This window comes from Acipenser ruthenus, chromosome 53, assembly GCF_902713425.1.
Source record: "Acipenser ruthenus chromosome 53, fAciRut3.2 maternal haplotype, whole genome shotgun sequence".
NCBI lineage: Eukaryota > Metazoa > Chordata > Actinopteri > Acipenseriformes > Acipenseridae > Acipenser > Acipenser ruthenus.
In genome coordinates this window covers 575,597-596,172 of record NC_081241.1, presented here as the reverse complement: position 1 = coordinate 596,172, position 20,576 = coordinate 575,597, and the positions used below count along the sequence as shown (strand labels likewise).

Genomic DNA, 20,576 nt, shown 5'->3' with positions numbered 1-20,576 from the left:
ATGTAGGATAATTAAATGAGAGCATTGCCAAAAATAATTAAGGTAATTTGGAGTTTAGTAAACCTAAACTGTGTCTCTAAATTGTAGGGGAATGAGAACTAATTGGCTAATCAAAGGAAAATACATATTTTTGTAAGAATTGATGCAGCTGTTCAACTTTTAATACTGTAATAATTGTTAGTAAAAACAAACAAACAAAATCTTATTTGGGGAAAAAAACAGCAGTATGACCAGTATTATTGAGATCATGATAATTGAAATACGAATTATTGGTGTTTAGGGTTTGGTTCATTTATAAACTCACCTGTTCGTACTGCAGTTGGTTTTCGGGATTGGTGTGCAGTAGTTACACTAGTATCTGAACATTAATAGGCCTGCGCATGTGTTAAATGTTTCCAATTTATCAAATCATTATGCCAGTTAACTAAACTGACAGATTAGTTTTGACATTCCAGAAGACACCACGGCCTACTAGGACTGGAGTTGGGCACCCCTGGAGTAAAAGTTTTGACAGCTGCTACAAAAACCAGAAGACACCAGACAGGTAGCTGGCTCTTCTGATTGCTAGAGAAAGCAAACTGTGGTTATAATGAGAACCATACAACTATGAACAGAGCAGAAGAATGAGAACACAATCACATGTAATCTTATAAGAAAACATACAGGTTAATGCATGAATATTACACACTACAAGATAGCTGATAACAAGAGATTTGTATGATTGCGCTATTATACTGGTGAGTTATGGATAGTTTCCATCTGTTATGTTCACAAAACCCTGTGCATTTCTGAACACTGATGCACTGCCAGATTACACCAGCAGGGGGCAGCATTACTGTACATTGAATTCACAACATGAGAATTCCATTCCTTACAAAGGCTTAGCTTACACCAGGGGTAGGAAACCCGCGCCACAGACACTTTTGTGTTAGTTTTACCCAAGCCCCTTAATAAATTAATTGATTCAATGATTGTCTTAATTGTTCAGAATTCCCATTTGTTCCAGGTATTTAGCAATTGATGATTAGAAGATACCTACAAACCCTGCAGGATTGTGGCACTCCAGGACCAGGGCTGTCTACCCCTGGCTTACACCACTCCACTCAAGTGTTTTCAAATGAAAATATCAACAGATCCTTTTTGTACCATTTGTCAAAAAGGTGAAATAGGTTCTACATTCCATGTGCACTGGGAGCGCTCCGTTTTGTGTAATTTTTGGGAACGTGTGGCTATCACTGTCTCGAAATGATTGAAGACTGACACCCACCTCATTTCTACTAAACCATGATTCCAAACTTTGTCTATCCTAGGCAAATCGTAGGCTCCTTCCAGCAGCTCTTACAGCTGTAAAGAAAACCACTGACTCATTGTGTGACCCTAAGCAAGTCACTTCACCTCCTTGTGCTCCGTCTTTCGGGTGAGACGTAAATGTAAGTGACTCTGCAGCTGATGCATAGTTCACACACCCTAGTCTCTGTAAGTCGCCTTGGATAAAGGCGTCTGCTAAAATAAACAAATACAGAATTAAATGCAGTAAAATAGGGAGCACATAAGTGCAAGTAAAGCGCATTAAGGAATGGTGATAAAGTGTCCAGAGGGAAAAGAGGAGTTCTACAGGTGCTGTCTGAAGAGGCGAGTCTTGAGGAAGCGCCGGAAGGTGGTCAGGGACTGGGCAGTCCTGACATCTGTAGGAAGGTCATTCCACCACTGCGGGGTGAGGGTGGAGAAGGAGCGGGCTCTGGAGGCAGGGGAGAGTAGAGGCGGTACAGACAGTCTTCTAGTGCAGGAGGAGCGGAGAGGTCGAGTGGGGGTGTAGTGAGAGAGATGATATATAAAGTATACCCCTCCCCCCCATTCACACAGCCTGCTGTCCTCGCAGCTCCCCTTCCTGCCAGCCGATGCCTGAGCCAGACGGAGGGCCCTTGTGAGGGAGCTGTGGAGGGGCTCCACACAGAACTGGAGGCTGTTATCTGGAGCAGTGAAGGCCTGGGTGGCGTCGAAGCTCAGCCCGCAGTCCTGGCTCAGGGGTGCCTGGCCGGGATGCGCTCTCAGGAGCTCCGACTCTCCAGGGAAGGCGGAGTGCAGTCCCAGAGGGGCGTCCCAATCTACGGCCCCCGTCTTTTTTTGTGGACCCAACCCAACAATTAAGAGCGCACGTTATTGTGTAAAATCTGATAAAAGTTCCAACGTAAACATACAAGTAAATGAATAAATAGCATACATAGGCTTACTAATAATAAATCACATTTATACACTGTCGATAAAAAAAAAACATAACAGCCTATTCACAAAATAGAAAGAATATATATATTGTAAACGATCCAGTAGCGTGGTGCTGCTGACCACTGGTTTCCCGTTCCCACCAACTGGCACAGACTCGATACGTTTGCAGGCAAGCATGTTTTATTTACAATATTTACACAATAAAGCAGTTTCTGCTAAAGGCTAATGCCCTGTACGGGCCACTGACTAACTCACTTCTTCGACCCTCTCTAAGCCATTTCAAAACTACTACACTTCTACAGGCTTTGGCCTGTGCACGATCCACTTAGGTGGGACCAAGTCCACTGGAGCGACCCACCCTGGCCACTGTATCCGTGGAGACAGGAGAGTAGCACAGAGGTTCCTTCCTCCGAAGTGAGTTAGTCCACAGGTAAGAACAGGACCAGCTCTCTTCCTTAGAGCTGTCCTGGATCACAGGTAAGTACAGGGTACGCTCCTTCTGCTGGAGTAGTTCTGTAACACAGGCAAGTCCAAGACAGACTCCCTCTGCTGGAGCAGTCCTGTAACACAGGTAAGTCCAAGACAGTCTCCCTCTGCTGGAGCAGTCCTGTAACACAGGTAAGTACAAGACAGGCTCCCTCTGCTGGAGCAGTCCTGTAACACAGGTAAGTACAAGACAGGCTCCCTCTGCTGGAGCAGTCCTGTAACACAGGTAAGTCCAAGACAGGCTCCCTCTGCTGGAGCAGTCCTGTAACACAGGTAAGTACAAGACAGGCTCCCTCTGCTGGAGCAGTCCTGTAACACAGGTAAGTACAAGACAGGCTCCCTCTGCTGGAGTAGTCCTGTAACACAGGCAAGTCCAAAACAGTCTCCCTCTGCTGGAGCAGTCCTGTAACACAGGCAAGTCCAAGACAGTCTCCCTCTGCTGGAGCAGTCCTGTAACACAGGTAAGTACAAGACAGGCTCCCTCTGCTGGAGCAGTCCTGTAACACAGGTAAGTCCAAGACAGGCTCCCTCTGCTGGAGCAGTCCTGTAACACAGGTAAGTACAAGACAGGCTCCCTCTGCTGGAGCAGTCCTGTAACACAGGTAAGTACAAGACAGGCTCCCTCTGCTGGAGCAGGCCTGTAACACAGGTAAGTACAAGACAGGCTCCCTCTGCTGGAGCAGTCCTGTAACACAGGTAAGTACAAGACAGGCTCCCTCGGATTTCTGGGTTGTGTAGTTTCTCCCCTAGCGTCGCCATTTCTTAAAGGCGACACTACCCTTTCCTCACAATATATATATATATATATATATATATATATATATATATATATATATATATATATATATATATATATATATTGTGTATATAAATGTGTGTGTGTATATATATACACACACACATTTTCACCAGCATGTAAACCCAGCCAATGTCATGTGAAACGTGTGCCGTTTGGACCCATTTGATTTTTTTCACTGAATTGGAGTTAGAATGCGGACGTTGTAGTCTTTGTTTAAATACAGCCAAAGAATTGCAATTGCTGATAATAATAATAATAATAATAATAATAATAATAATAATAATAATAATAATAATAATAATAATAATAATAATCAAACATGCCAAAGTGTATGTGGTCGTGCTGCTTGGTGATCGCCTCTAAATCCTGCTTTCCAGAAGCAGAAGGACACTTGAGCTGGATGCCTCTGGGCATGCCCATGGCCACCAGCCTCCCTTCACTCAGCGCTTTGTAGGAGCTCCTGCCAGAGGTTCCACTCGCGACTCCTAACAGACAACATGGCAGGAAACACGTTTTATTGTAAAACACTTTAAGTTTGCAGACTATTTAATTATTTCAGGACATGTTCAATCTGTTGTATGAATACATTCATTTTTAATACACTTACAGTGTGTGTGTGAGTTAATTCAAAACTAAATATAATGTAAAAATCAATAAAATATCTAACTTGTGTATTTTGTGTTGAATGTGCTGCCCTTCTCTCTTTTAGTATTGGCCCTTCATTTCCTAAAAAATGAAAAAATAAATACAGCATCTTTATTAAATTCATTTAGTTTGATGTATTATGTGCTTGTGAACATGTTATAAGGGATTCTAAAAATGGGTATGATTGGCTGGCATGTATTATAATCAGCTTATTAAATGTTTACAATTTTCCACCTACATTCTCACAAAGGAAAAATATGGTAATATATACATTTATTTTTCAATACTTCAAATGCCATTTGCACAGCTAAAGATTAAAAAAGTACTTCCTACAAGTTATACCAGCAAAAAAAATATTGTGTAATTCAACTTAAAGGGGATACCTGGGAGGTTTGGGGAAATAAATAAACATTACTACTTACAAATCAATTTCCTCATTTGAGTTAAAGGGTTTTTTTGTGTGTCACATGTTCCCATGTGTTGCAACAACTGCTAAAGTAAAGTGTGTGTGTGTTGTGTTCATTATTATTTTTTAAATCTTGACCGTTTTCTCTTTTAAATTGCAGTATTCCCTGGCTGTTTCCAGGATAGCGCAACGATGTCTTCTCATGCAATTTTCAGAACTACATTTCCCATCATCCTATTGGTCACTGGTAAATCTACCTGTTACAATGTGAGCAGGAGGATCATGGGAAATGTAGTTGAGCAGGCACATGTGCGCTCCCATGTGAAGCAATCTTGGAAACAGAATGCAATTTTAAAAAGTGATCAAGATTAAAGAAAAACAAACAATAGACTCACCATACTTTAGCAGCTGCAGCAACACATGAGGACATGTGACACAAAAAACATCCTTTGTTACCCTTTAAGATCCATGGCTGTTTTTGTCAATTTTCCCATTCTGGAGCTTCATTTTGAATTATTTAAAAACAGGCTTCTCTAGTCCAATTTCAGAATGTGTCTGGAATTATCAGCGGTTTTGAGGGAACTTGCCAATTTGAGGAAAATAAAAACAATAGTATATAGTTTTAAAAGTAAATTAAACGTATAAAATAATATTAATTTAATTTAATTAAAAAAAAAAATCTTAACTCAAATGAGGAAACTGATTTGTAAGTAGTGTTTACATATGTCAAAAATGTCAAGTATACCTTTACCCTTCAATATAATGCTTGTGAGTATGAGAACACACACTGTTTATTATAAAACATACTTTTCAATTCAATGAAACAAGTTAAGATATATTTCAATTCTGAATTTGTAGATGAGAGACAAGCCTGACCTATGCAGGTGGAAAGGAAGCAACACTGCAGCTCCATTTGCTCGTTCAGCCAGGCCAGGCCCTTGTCTGTCCCAAATCATGATCATTTATTGCTGCAGTCTACAGTGAGAACTATGACCCCCTTGCTTCCTAATTCTTGTAGGATTGACACCTATTTAAGATAGAACATCTCATCAGAGTGTGACAGGAACATTTGTTTTTAATTCTGAGTTTTAGATTGTTTGTTTGGTGCAAATAAAGAACTGGCTCTTTGAGTCTTTGAGGGGCTGGCATCTTTGTTTTATTTTCTGATTAGCAACTGGTAGAAACATAAGTACAAAAAAGACAATGAGCATTTACGAGCTTGATAACTGAGGTAGAACATGAACGAAAGCTGCAAATTTGAGGACTAGAGTTGCCCATCTCTTGTATAAGCTGACCACACAGATGACCTGTTGTGCAATATTCTTTAAGGTGTCCTTGTAGAGGCTCTTCTTTTGATCAGGACTGTGGTCTGCAGGTCGCTGTGGAGGGGTCATTTTCCTCATCGTTTCAGAGCACCGCTCCTGTTCCTCGGCTGTGCTGCTCCTCCAGGTCCTGTGTAAAGCCTGCACCTTCTCTTTGTTAGTGTTGCCCTCTGTAAAGAGCACAATATTGTATTTTATTATATCCAGTCACATCATCTATGTTTTGTATTTTGCTTTTTCTTTTAAATGCCTTTAATACATTAAAAATGTGTTCTGTAAGGAATAAAACCCTGTGCGTGTGTGTGTCAGTACCTCTGTGTGTGTTTATTATTATTATTATTTCTTAGCAGACGCCCTTATCCAGGGCAACTTACAATTGTTACAAGATATCACATTATTTTTACATACAATTCCCCATTTATACAGTTGGGTTTTTACTGGAGCAATCTAGGTAAAGTACCTTGCTCAAGGGTACAGCAGCAGTGTCCCCCCACCTGGGATTGAACCCACGACCCTCCGGTCAAGAGTCCAGAGCTCTAACCACTACTCCACACTGCTGCCCTGTTTGTGTCAGTACCTGTGTGTGTGTGTGTGTTTGTTTGTGTCAGTACCTGTGTGTGTGTATATGTCAGTAAGTGTGTGTGATTGTGTGTGTCAGTACCTGTGTGCGGGTCAGTATCTTAGTGTGTGTGTGTCTGTACCTGTGTGTATTTGTGTGTGTGTGTGTGTGTGTGTGTGTGTTCTTGTCTACCTATCTAAGTGGGACCAAATCCAAGACCTCACTTGGGAAAGCCTTTAAATCAACTTAAAATGATGCCTAGACCCCCTCCCCCCAGTGAAGTTTTTTTGAAATGATCAAGTGGGGACTTGGGGGGTCCCCAAGTGTGTAAATGTTTTTTCTCAGTGCTGCCCCTGTAGGCTGGTGGTGGTAGTGCAGTGCCTTACACACACATGTGGTTCACACACTGTGCCTTTGATGTTGATGGCTGAGAGCCTGAGCCAGCTGGGAAACCAGCTCACTGAGGTATTTAAATTGTTTGATTGCAGAATCACCTGCTTCACCTGATTAAAACACAGGTGGTTCTTTTGACGCTGAGTGCGGCCGTACTGAACACGCACATTACAGGGCTTTTTACACTCAGTTTCTCCACTTTATAAATTTGGGCCTGAGTGCCTGAGTGTTGAACAAACTATGGAAGACTCTCTTCATAGCAAATGTAGTTTAATTATAATATTAAGAATGTAAAATTCTATGATGGAAGTATTTGTTTAACTTCTTTTTTTAAGCAATGCAGCATCAATCACGTTGTTTCAGAAACAATCATGCCAGCAATACAATAAGACTAATTAATGCTGCATCTTTCACTTAGTCATATTCATTTAAAGAGGACTGCTTTTTACATTCAAGCTGCATTATTTAATCTATTATTATTATTATTATTATTATCAATTAATAAAAATAGCAAAACAAGAGCACCAATAAAACATGCAATTGGTCTAAGTGTCCATTACTAATTAGCTATAATATCCCCTTTTCTTACCTACAGTAGCTCTATTTATTTTGCAGAAACACACAGAGCAGTGTGTGACCATCGTTCTGTACTCTGCAAGTGGGGACTTGTGTCGTTCTGTACTATCTAAATGGGGACTATAATGTGGGGGGTATTTATATAAAGAATTATGAACCTGGTGACGTTTTATATTGGTTGAAAATTAAAAGCACAGTTTGCATCCTAATCACTATAACTATTTTATACCAGTTACCTCCAATGTACTGGCATAGTGTACTTATATTACAGAAACACACACAGCCGTGTGTGAGCGTCGTTTCACACTATCCAAGTGGGGACTCCGAACTATCTCAGGATTAATAATTATTAATCTACTTATCAATTTTCATTCAGATCCATTATTGACAACTCTAAATGATAACTCTTTGCTCTAGATTACTGTACGCTTGTAAATGATTATGAGATTTAAAGAATTGTAAAAGTTAATTTGTGAATTTAAAAAAAAAGTTATATTGAAAAAACAGTTTCAATACTGTTTCAGTTAAACTAATTATAACCATAAGATTATTTCGATATAATTATATATATATATATATATATATATATATATATATATATATATATATATATATATATATAAATATAAGAACATAAGAAAGTTTACAAACGAGAGGAGGCCCCATTCGGCCCATCTTGCTCGTTTGGTTGTTAGTAGCTTATTGATCCCAGAATCTCATCAAGCAGCTTCTTGAAGGATCCCAGGGTGTCAGCTTCAACAACATTACTGGGGAGTTGGTTCCAGACCCTCACAATTCTCTGTGTAAAAAAGTGCCTCCTATTTTCTGTTCTGAATGCCCCTTTATCTAATCTCCATTTGTGACTTTGTGACCCCTGGTCCTTGTTTCTTTACTGCACAATACTGTTATTTTGGTTCTGCGTCAGTGACTTGGAGAAAAAGAACGTCTTATTTAGTTTTTCAGGGCAAATCGGGTAACCCTAACGACATGAACATTGTGAGAAACTCAAGGTCTAATATAAATTTGCTCAGACACCAAAATCCAAGCAGAACAACTGGACAAAACACACAAAAAGATCATTGTTTATTTTTCCTATTAAGTGCTGTTGTAACTGTTAGTATTAACCTGTATATTTAAAGTTCAAAATGAATCATTCAAAATGAAACATAATCTTAATTGATACAAAATTGTTTAAAATACAATGCTCCCATGGCACTCCATTAGCAACACAGACGTTTCCAAAAACGAACCCAGCATTTGAGTAACTGTGATAACAAGAAGCGGTCGGGATGATTTCAAACAGCATGAAAAGATAAGGGGCCGGTCTAAAGAAAGAGAAAGAAAAATGACATTTGAAGCGCTGTACTCTTTAACAACGGACTTGTTTCAATTGTGTTGCAGAGGAGAAACCCAGCTAACTGAGGAACGAGTGATTCAGTAGAGAGAGGCATGGACCCGACTCCAAGGAGAAGAAGAAGGAGTAAAGAGAATGACCCTCCTGATATGTCACAAGAGCCTGCCAGGTACTGAAAGTCTTTTCTTATTAGTTCACGGTGCGGCGGCATGCTGAATAATACCTTTACTAAGAAGCTGTTCAGGAATCCAAATCACTGAGCTGAGTCTCAAGCCCAGGGTTAGAGTCCAGAGCTCTCTGTGCTTTACAATGCTTCCCTATGCTTTACCAGACCTCTCTGTGCTTTACAATGCTTCCCTATGCTTTACCAGAACTCTCTGTGCTTTACAATGCTTCCCTATGCTTTACCAGACCTTTCTGTGCTTTACAATGCTTCCCTATGCTTTACCACACCTCTCTGTGCTTTACAATGCTTCCCTATGCTTTACCAGACCTCTCTGTGCTTTACAATGCTTCCCTATGCTTTACCAGACCTCTCTGTGCTTTACAATGCTTCCCTATGCTTTACCAGACCTCCCTGTGCTTTACAATGCTTCACTATGCTTTACCAGACCTCTCTGGGCTTTACTATGCTTCCCTATGTTTTACCAGACCTCTCTGTGCTTTACAATGCTTCCCTATGCTTTACCAGACCTCTCTGTGCTTTACAATGCTTCCCTATGCTTTACCAGACCTCTCTGTGCTTTACAATGCTTCCCTATGCTTTACCAGACCTCTCTGTGCTTTACAATGCTTCCCTATGCTTTACCAGACCTCTCTGTGCTTTACAATGCTTCCCTATGCTTTACCAGACGTCTCTGTGCTTTACAATGCTTCCCTATGCTTTACCAGATCTTTCTGTGCTTTACAATGCTTCCCTATGCTTCACCAGACCTCTCTGTGCTTTACAATGCTTCTCTATGCTTTATCAGACCTCTTTCTCTCTCATTCCCCTCTTTCTATCTCATTCTCATTTGAAAAACCATGTTAATGATTATTAAGAAATGAGAAAAAGTCAGTCTATCACGTTAATTTTTTTTATTAAATCACATTACTAAAATCTGAAATATTAAATATTTTATGGAAATCAAAAAACAAAAACACACACACAATAAAGCAAACGTAAGTTCACTTTATTAAAACTGTTACAGCACTGACTATTGGATGCCATTTTCTAAAATATATATAAAACATAACAATTCTTAATAAATAAATTAAATACAGTTACTTCCTATGAAATCCATTCGTTGCTAAAAACAAATAATTCACCTCGTTTCGCTCTGCAGGTGGCGCCGTTTTACCCCCTAACTTTCATCCAAAGTTGTGTCAGATTGAACATTCCCTTCACCCGAGGAGTGGAGAGGACAGACAGGGAGTTCAATACAAAGGGTTTCTTACAACACAAAACAGTCTAGTTCAGCTGGCAGATTGTTACAGAGGAATCATAATAAATATAAAACCCAGGATAGAGCGGCTCAGTGAATGTGGTTTGGAATCTGTGCAGGAGGGTCATTGTGTCAGAGACGCCATAAAAGGACAGCGTGCCGGCATTAAAGTCCAGATACACTCCTATTCTGGGGGAGTGGGGGGCAGTTATTGCAGTGTGATTGTTATTGTGCCGGGCAGTGTAACTGGAATCAGAGCAGCGCAAACTCCAGGACTTGTCATTGAATCCAAGGAGACAGGAACGATCCCCTCCTTTCCTGCTGATCCCTTTATATGTGACTCCTATAAAAGCCCATCCCCCACTCCACTCAATCTCCCAGTAACAGCGAGTCCCAGACAAACCCTCTCTGCAAAGCACTTGGAACCAGCTCTCAAATCTCTCTGAGTGATCAGGATATCTCTGGGTCTCTCTCCTCCATGTCACCTTTCTGTTCCCTTCAGACAGACAGAGCTCTCTATGCGCTGTGTTGGGGTCCAGTGTGAGCTGACAGGAATCTGATTGAAGAGAAGAGGACGGGTAGAGGAGAGACGGTTAGAAAAGTCAAATCACTGAGAAAATCAACAGTCATTGTCTGCTGCATCCTCACATCCTGTTTATGGAAGGTGTGTGTGTTGTTTTAATTATTTTTTTTAATACATTTTGACCACTTTTTTAAACTTTTAAATTGCATTTTCTGCCTCAAGATGGCTTCCCGTGGACCGGCATGGACCTCTCAGAACTACATTTCCCATAATCCTCCTGCTCACTGGTAATTCCATCTCAATTACATATGTGAGCAGGAGGATGATGGGAAATGTAGTTCTGAGAGGCCCATGCAATTACATGTGAAGCTATCTATAAGTATAAAAAAGTGGTCAAAATGTAAAAATAATAAAACTAATTAAAACAATACACACACCTCACGTAAACAGTTGTAGCAACACATGGGAACATGCAACACAATAAAATACAAAGGTCCTTATGAACCCTTTAAACCCTCTTGCTGTTTGATTGTTTTGTTCATTATAATTCCTCAATCTTATCAAACTTCTTCAATTGGAACCAATCAAATGCAGCTCTGCATACAATTACAGTTCACTTAATGTTCCTACAGGGTATGTGTTGCCATTTTACCCACTCAGACCCCTTGCTTACTAAATATCTTCAATAGAATATCACCCACTCTTCAAATATCTGTCTAATACTTTAATGAGCAATCCATCCCACAAGTGCAGTGATACTGCAATATACATTTACTACCAGCACAGGATGACTGGGAGGGATAGCTGTTCATTTTACCCCACAACTGGTTTCACATGCATTGTACATGTATTAAAAGATGGGATGATTATCTATTCAGGGATACCAAGATATTTAGGGAGAGAAAGGTCTGAGTGGAAAAACAGGCAACAAATGCCCCTCCCCCAGTCATTCTGCATGTATTCATCTGAACCAATACTTGTTGGAGAGGAGTGTAGATTAATGGCTTCACAATTACTAATAAATAATAATAATTGCTGCCCTCAAGCTCCACCCCTCCCTGTTCTGCAGTGTTAGCTCTTCTCTCAATGGAGTGACACATCTTTCAATCACATGTTTCAGTGCAAACAGACTTACATTTTAAAAACTCAGCTCTGTTCCTTGGCTCTGGAGCCTGCAGACTGTAAACTGCAACTTCATTCACTGGGCAGAAAAAAAGAGAGAGAAATAGAATTGAAACATACAACAGTCACTGTCTGCGCCGTCCTCAAATCACTCCCTCCTCCCTGCTTCATCAGTCCCTGCTCCCTCCTCCATCCTCCCTGCTCCTTCCTCTATGCTTCCTTCTCCCTCTTGAATGCTCCCTCCACCCTCCTGCCTCCTCCCACAAGCATCCTCCCTGCTCCCTTCTCCCTACTCCATCCACCCTGCTCCCTCCACCCTCCCCCCTCCACCCTGCTCCCACCTGCATCCTCCCTGCTCCCTATTCCCTGCTCCCTCCTCCATGCTGCCTGATCCCTGCTCCCACCTGCATCCTCCCTGCTCCCTCCTCCATCCTGCCTGCTCCCTCCTCCATCCTCCCTGCTCCCCCTCCATTCTCCCTGCTCAACCCTCCTTCCTCCCTGCTCCCTCCTCCATCCTACCTGCTCCTTCCTCCCTGCTCCCTCCTCTATCCTCCCTGCTCCTTCCTCCCTGCTCCCTCCTCCATCCTGCCTGCTCCCTCCTCCATCCTCCCTGCTCCCTCCTCCATCCTCCCTGCTCTCTCCTCCATCCTGCCTGCTCCCTCCTCCATCCTCCCTGCTCCCTCCTCCATCTTCCCTGCTCTCTCCTCCCTTCTCCACAAGTAATCAGACGTTTTTTTTGCTGTTTTGGGGCGATCAGCCAATAATACAACCGTTTCCACCCTTTGTGCGTTTTCATTGGTCAGATTATATGTCAGTCACACAGCCTGAGGAACCTGCTGAATGTGAGCTGAAGCAATCGTAAAACTTCATCACTGAGAGCCGCAGTGGAACGTTATTATAGTTTAAAAAATAATGTTTACACACACACACACACACACACACAATAGAAATAATATGTTTTTATATTTCTGATAAATAAAACTAAATAATAATAATAATAATAATAATAATAATAATAATAATAATAATAATAATAATAATAATAATAATAATAATAATAATAGGTGTTACACTTATGGAGCGCCGTTTCAAACCCAGAGATACCAAAGCGCTGGGGTGTGAATCTGCCCTCACAGCAACGAACATATATAGACATGTTTTATTTTTAATATCTCTTTATACATTATTCAGCTTCGTGTGATTCTTATTCTTTAGCAGCGTACTGTAAGGTGTCTGTACGCGTATGTTATTAATGTAGTTATAACGTTATATTAAACAGCAGCACATCCCACAATCCTCTCGGGAGCGCTTGATAAAGAAACCCGTCCAGCCCTCCCTGATCAATCCAAGAGAAACCCGCGTTTCCAACATCGGAACCACCTCGGCAACAGCCGCTCCGCATCCCATCTGAGGACAGAGCTGCATTTCCATGAGGGAGTCACCGCGAACATGGAGAAACCGGACACCCGAAAAATCACCCGGACCCACACCAACGGGCTTTGAAATACACTCTGATTCGGACTGAAGGGAATCCACTTCACACAAAAAGGGTTCACAGAAATGTGAGCAAACACAACCACCCTCAGAACAAACCCGTGAACACAGAAATGGAAAAATAGAAATGTGAAAGCGCGTCATTTTAACACGCTCCCTAAGAATTGCCATGGAAACCCTGACGACTAAAAAACAAAACAGAAACAAAACAGGAATGTCACTCTGCAGAGAAGAAGAATTCAGCTCCTGAAAAACTACAGGAAACGTCAGCTTATTATCAGAAGAGTTTCTGTTTTTAAATGTATTTTTATTTATTTATTTTTTAAAAGGTTTCATACCCATTTCGTGCTTGAAAGGGAACGTGCTGTTTTTAAGTTACAAGTTCAAAGTGTTCTCTTTAGTTGCAGTCTCGTATCACTCCTAGTACAGACCACAGCAATCGCGGTTTTCTCTGTACTGTCTCACACAATGCAAACCTTATTTTAAACTGTGTGCACGTTATCAGAGTTGTTGCTATTTTAAATTCAATTCTTTATGGAGTTCTCTCTCTGTCTAAAAACTCACTGACATAAACTAAGCAGAGTAAGGGAAAAAAATGCTCACCTGAGATTATAAAAAATACCACATGGGGCAGCGTGTGTGTGAGTGTGTGTGTGATAGGCAGGGTGTGTGTGTGTGTGTGTGTGTGTGTGTGTGTGTGTGTGACCTTTTCTCCCCCCTTTTACAAATTCAATTGATGATTATTGAGTCATTAGTGTCTCAACGACAATGCAAAAATGTGTCATTTCTGTGCTCTGTGTTGTTTCACATTGTGGTTTTTCACAATATAACTTTGCTATATCTTGCATGACACAGTTTTTCTGTTTATATCCCATGTATAAAAAGAAGCTTCTTCTGAATAGCAGAGTTATCTAGTTTACATGACATAAATATAAACGCTGAAAAACTTTGATTAGCGTTCCCCCAGTTCACATCAGTCTAGAGACAAACGCATTTGAATCACGTTTAAAATGGAAAATGAAGGATCACACCTAATTTAACTCCTGTCACAATTCACACAATTCACCTCCTCCCTCATCTCTCCTGCATGCTCCCTGCTGCATCCTCCCTCCTCCTTTTTCCCTGCTCTCTCCTCCCTGTGCCCTCCTCCCTCTATGCTCCCTCCTCCCTGCTTCCTCATCCATGCGGCCTTACTGCTCCCTCCTCCCTTCTCCCTCTATGCTCCCGCCTCAATCTTCTTTTCTCCCTCCTCCCTGCTCCCTCCACAGTGCTCCCTCCTCCTTCCTCCATTTTCCCGGCTCCCTGATATCTTCTCCATGTTCTCTCCTCCCTGCTCCCTCCTCCCTCCATGTATTCATCTGAACGAATACTTGATGGAGAGGAGTGTAGATTAATGGCTTCACAATTACTAATAAATAATAATAATTGCTGCCCTCAAGCTCCACCCCTCCCTGTTCTGTAGTGTTAGCTCTTCTCACAATGGAGTGACACATCTTTCAATCAAATGTTTCAGTGCAAACAGACTTACATTTTAAAAACTCAGCTCTGTTCCTTGGCTCTGGAGCCTGCAGACTGTAAACTGCAACTTTATTCACTGAGCAGAAAAAAGAGAGAAATTAAACATGTGGATTAATACACAACACACACAAGACTCCAAACAGCAATCTGAAAAGAAACAAGACTTATTCAAGGCTTTTCAGGGTGTAAAAATCTCTCCTCCCTGCTCATTCTTCGATGCTGCCTCCCTCCTGCAATATTCATATAGCCAACAATCTGCAAGAGGTCTTTATTAATGTCTTGCAAGTCCTGTCCCTCCTCAAGCCATGGTCTATTTGAGAAATCTCTACCAAAGGAATCTATTTCACACCAACCTGTTGTGGTTATTTTGGCTAATTCCCCCTTGCAGAAGTCCTCAATATGGTCTTTAAGTTCAGATACAGCTTTCCTCACAGCCCCAAAAGAGATGTCTGTATTGACAGTAACGCTGGGTAAGTCTCCAGCTTCAGGGGGGGCACAGAGAGACTGGAAATTCTACAACAGGAAAGTGGAGAAAATGAGTTTTCAGTGAAACAGAATGGGGTCCAAAACATTCCTGGGGAAAAGCAAGGATTCATTCAATTGGAGAGGTCTGTCTGAAACCGTCCCAGTTATGGACTTGAGATTTTCTAACAAGCAGTGATGTTACCTGTAGAAAATGGATGTGATCCTCTGTCTCTGAAAGCTGTTTCAGCTCAGCGTTTCTCCTCCTTAGCTCAGCAATCTCCTGCTCCAGTTTCTTCATGCGTCCTTCAGCCTGATTCACTGCAGCCTTCTCGTTAGCTCCAATCAGCTCAATAACCTCAGTGTGGATCTTCTCAATGGATCGGATCAGCTCAGTAAAGATCTTCTCACTTTCCTTTATTTCTATGCATGCAGATCTCTGAGTGAAAGAACACAGTAGAGGAGACATGGTTAGAATTAATATCAAAAACACATCAGGCATAGACAGTAAACTTCTGTAGATGTGTTCCAGTCCATCTGTTTATTCTAATAATAATAATAATAATAATAATAATAATAATAATAATAATAATAATAATAATAATAATAATAATAATAACCCCCTCTTTCAATACCCACTTTCAGTGACTCCACAGCCTGTTTCAGCTGCTCTGTTTCTTTCAGTCTCTCCTGGATTCTCTGTTGTATTTCTGTCTGTGTCTCTCCCAGCTGCTTCTGTGTAGAAACACAGTGACACAGTGACATTTCTGATGGGGCATTGAGTGATATCCTGTCACACCCAACACAGGCCTGTTGAAGTATGCTATTGAACCTGACAGAATCAATTTAGTTTAAATATATGTTATGTTTTCTTGTCCCCTTACCTGTTTACAATGTTTGCTTTAATTCTGAGTGGTTCTCGAATATAATTTGATCTTCAGTTCTAGTTGCACGCCATAGACATCTGCAGCACAGGCTAGATCAGACAACATGTGTGTATAGTAGTAAGATACAACACCATCTAGTGCACAGCTGACAGCAATACAAAAGGACAGTTGATCCACAGTAGCTGTCCACTAGATGGTACTGTTTCATACTAGTAACAGTGAATGATGGCTGATCTAGCATGTGTTACATGTTTGTTTTGTTAAGCACCTAGGAAACTGAAGCAGCTTTCTCTTTAATGGATATTTAGGGCTTCTGATTTCCGTTTTTAATTGATAAACACAGATAAAACAGCACTGATACAAAACAATGAAATCAGTGTATACCCAATAAACACTGGAAAAACACTGGACATGGTTACTCAATTCACATTGACTTCATCGCTTTCCATGTGATAAAATAAAATAAAATAACCTAAAACAGAACAAACAAACAACAACATTTCTCATCTTGTATATTGTATATCATATTAATCTTGTATATTGAATATCATATTAATCTTGTATATTGTATATCATATTAATCTTGTATATTGAATATCATATTAATCTTGTATATTGAATATCATATTAATCTTGTATATTGAATATCATATTAATCTTGTATAATGAATATCATATTAATCTTGTATATTGTACCTCATATTAATCTTGTATATTGAATATCATATTAATCTTGTATATTGAATATCATATTAATCTTGTATATTGCACCTCATATTAATCTTGTATATTGTATATCATATTAATCTTGTATAATGAATATCATATTAATCTTGTATATTGTACCTCATATTAATCTTGTATATTGAATATCATATTAATCTTGTAGATTGCATATTATATTAATCTTGTATATTGTATATCATATTAATCTTGTATATTGAATATCATATTAATCTTGTATATTGTATATCATATTAATCTTGTATATTGTACCTCATATTAATCTTGTATATTGAATATCATATTAATCTTGTATATTGAATATCATATTAATCTTGTATATTGAATATCATATTAATCTTGTATATTGCACCTCATATTAATCTTGTATATTGAATATCATATTAATCTTGTATATTGAATATCATATTAATCTTGTATATTGTATATCATATTAATCTTGTATATTGTACCTCATATTAATCTTGTATATTGTACCTCATATTAATCTTGTATATTGAATATCTTATTAATATTGTATATTGTATATCATATTAATCTTGTTTCTTTTTTGTTTTTTGCTTTTTAATTAGGTGCTTGACTTTGCTAGGAATGCTGTTTTTAAACAGTTTTACCAATTAAACTATAATATCTTAAACAATTAAACTGATCTATGATTTAATTAAATTGCAAGATACATCTAAAAAACACTAGGAATATAAATCATGCTAATTTTACACTTCAAATTCCAATGCACCACAAAACAGCTGAACAAATCTTTCTTACCCTGTGAGGCAGGGCTGAGGTCCTGCACGTGTAAACAGTGTGATTTTGTTTGATTGTAAATAATGTTTTTGATAATCAAGATTGTGCTAGATATGGCAGGGTATATTCAAATCTAGGTGTGGAATGTGGCCAGGTGTTAATCGATTAATTGATTATCTCTTAGCCCCGGCCACATGCCTTTAAAAAGGGTCTGAAAAGCCAGTTTCTTGGTTCTACAAGCAGGGATACAGACTGTCTGGGAAGGTGTTAGGGTTAGGGTTAGGGTTAGGGTGTTGCTGTAGGATCCTCACGACTGCGTGTGTTAACCAGGGTGAGAAAAACACAAGAGGAAAAATGTATCTCGGATCACTGTGTGAGTTAACCAGGATCGCTAGCACTGGAAGGAATAGGGAACAAGTTTAGGGGATTTTAATCCCACCCAAGTCTAGAGAGAAGGTGTCAGGGAGACTGTTCCTGGAGCGGCACCTCCTTTCTTGTTTGGTCATCTTTTATTTTCTAGTTGTTTTCAAGCAGTGTTTTGTTTTGAATGTTTTGTGTTTTTTGTATCAAAGAAAACCTCCTGTGTCTCTCCTGTCAATCAGCGATAGCCACACCCATAACAACACCCCTGTTACACCCTGAAATACATTGTAGCACATCATAGTTTAGAAAGAGCAATTAAAAAACTAGGGCTCTTTAAATAGCTCTTAATATACAATTAAAATCTGATCTGATGTGAAACTGTATAACCTAGTAAACAGACATGTTAAATATCCCTGGGAATTCTTATCTTCTAGGATAGCTACAAGGAAATGGTTCAAACCCTTACCTGTTTCCTGGTCCTTTCTGTCTCAGCTGAGACTGTATCATGGCTCTTGTGTTCCTTGTCTGCACACAACAAGCAAATACACGTCTGATCGGTTCTACAGAAGACCTCTAAAACCTTTTGGTGTTCAGCACAAAGCTTCTGCTCCAGATTTCCAATTGCATTGATCAGCTTGTGCCTCTTGAAAGCAGCCCCCTCATAGTGAGGCTTGACGTGTGTCTCACAGTAAGAGGCCAGGCACGTCAAACAGGATTTCACAGCTTTGAACTTTCTCCCAGTGCAGAAATCACACGGCACATCTCCAGGTCCAGCATAACTTTGAGCAGGAGGAGGATTGAGTCCTGTCTTCTTTAATTTCTCCACAACTTCAGCCAGCATGGTGTTTCTGCGCAGAACAGGCCTTGGGGTAAAGGTCTCTCTGCACTGGGGGCAGCTGTAGACACCTGTATGATCAGTCTGATCCCAGCAGTTCTTAATACACCCCATACAGTAACTGTGTCCACATGGGATAGCGACTGGGTCCTTCAATAGCTCCAGACACACTGAACAGCTAAACTGGTCATGCGCTACCAGAATATTCGCTTCTGCCATTTCTGCTGCAGTGAGACAGAGAGACTGACGATTTCACAAGAAACGAAACTTCACTGCGCTGATTTCCTGGAGTTGTGTAAAGCTCTGAGAGGCGGGGTTTGGGACTGAGGCCAGGTTTAGACAAGCAGGGGGAGCAGAAACTGCCGAATCAGATATTCTATGAAACTGTTTCTAAATCCCCCAACAAATACTACAATGTTAAGATTAGGAATGAAACAACTGATATTAACAACTGTTTAATATCAGGGCTGAAGAGTCTGACTTTGTGTTTTAGCCCCAGATCTATAACATGTAAAATTAAGGAATGTTCTGTTACACGTATGTTTGTGATGACGGTTTGAACGGCATCTCGTTACTTTAGTAACGCCTTACTGTAATAATATTACTTTAGTCAATAACGAGGTAATATAACGCGTTTAGCTTTTAATGGCAGTAATAACATTACAGTTACTTTCCAAACAATAAACGCGCTTGCCTCGTTCTCTTGTCTCTGCTGCGCAGCTGCATCGGTTGTCTTTTCTTGTTTTAAAGCCAGTATATTTCAGTGCGGTTATAACCGTAAACGTGACGCGCTCTTTATTATTTATTTATTTGATTTTTAATTCTTTATTTAGGAAGGCCATGTGAGCTACAAGGAGCTCGTTTACAAAGGCGTGCTAGAAATAACAGCAGCAGGTTACAGGTTTCAAAAATAAAAATAATATAAACGCATAATGACAAGACAATACACAAAGTACACCTCAGATTTACACAGCACACACACAAGCCTGTTTAAGCACTAGAACGACAGGGTTTGTTTTTTTAAATTCCCACAGGAGATGTCAGGTCTCAGTCCTGCGGGTAACAGCTTCCAGTCTGTAGCAGCAGAACAAAACGAAAGACTTTCTTCCCGCAGCACTTTTTCCAGACGGTATATTAAAGTATTGTGTGTCTCAGACATTACGATAGGCTGTATTTACAGGTAAACTCAGAAACAAGCTGTTTAAATAAACTGGTAATGTGTTGTGTGCCCCTTTAAAGAGAATCCGATTCCAGTGATAATTCCTTGTGTTAGCAGCGATCGCAAGTTTAATGTAGAATACGCGCTGCAGTGATGCGCTAGCGGAGTACACGGGAGCACACAGATACACATCCTGTTACACATTGTATCGATCTTCTTCAGCGATTCCTCACTAGCACACCCGCACATCACATCATTATAGTCTAGAATAGGGAACACAAGTAACTCATTTAAACCTTGCTGTAAAGCTTACACAGTGGCGCTGACCACACAATCCTCCAAGCTTCCTTCCAATTTTACTACATACATCTTTAATGGGTTTATCAAATTGAAGAGTTGTGTCAATATAAACCCCTAGATATTTAAAAGTGTCGGCTCTCTCCAATGCTGAGGTGTTACAAGTAACACGAGAGAAATTTGAACTAGTATCTTGCATCATTTTCTCCAAACCAAACAGCATGATATTTGTCTTTTTTCA

The 20,576-nt window shown here is 40.1% G+C and overlaps 1 protein-coding gene across 1 annotated transcript; it reads right to left on the bottom strand.

Moving 5' to 3' along the window:
- Positions 1 to 8,897: 8,897 nt before the first annotated feature.
- On the bottom strand, positions 8,898 to 20,485 carry LOC117970489 (tripartite motif-containing protein 16-like). Its single transcript, XM_059016576.1, has 6 exons — positions 18,511 to 20,485; positions 15,946 to 16,041; positions 15,512 to 15,745; positions 15,198 to 15,357; positions 11,846 to 11,911; positions 8,898 to 10,743 (listed from the first exon to the last, which is right to left on the bottom strand). Exons 1-6 carry the CDS (start codon positions 19,096 to 19,098, stop codon positions 10,214 to 10,216), a joined length of 1,674 nt encoding a protein of 557 aa, XP_058872559.1. The 5' UTR covers positions 19,099 to 20,485; the 3' UTR covers positions 8,898 to 10,213.
- Between the last annotated feature and the right edge of the window lie 91 nt (positions 20,486 to 20,576).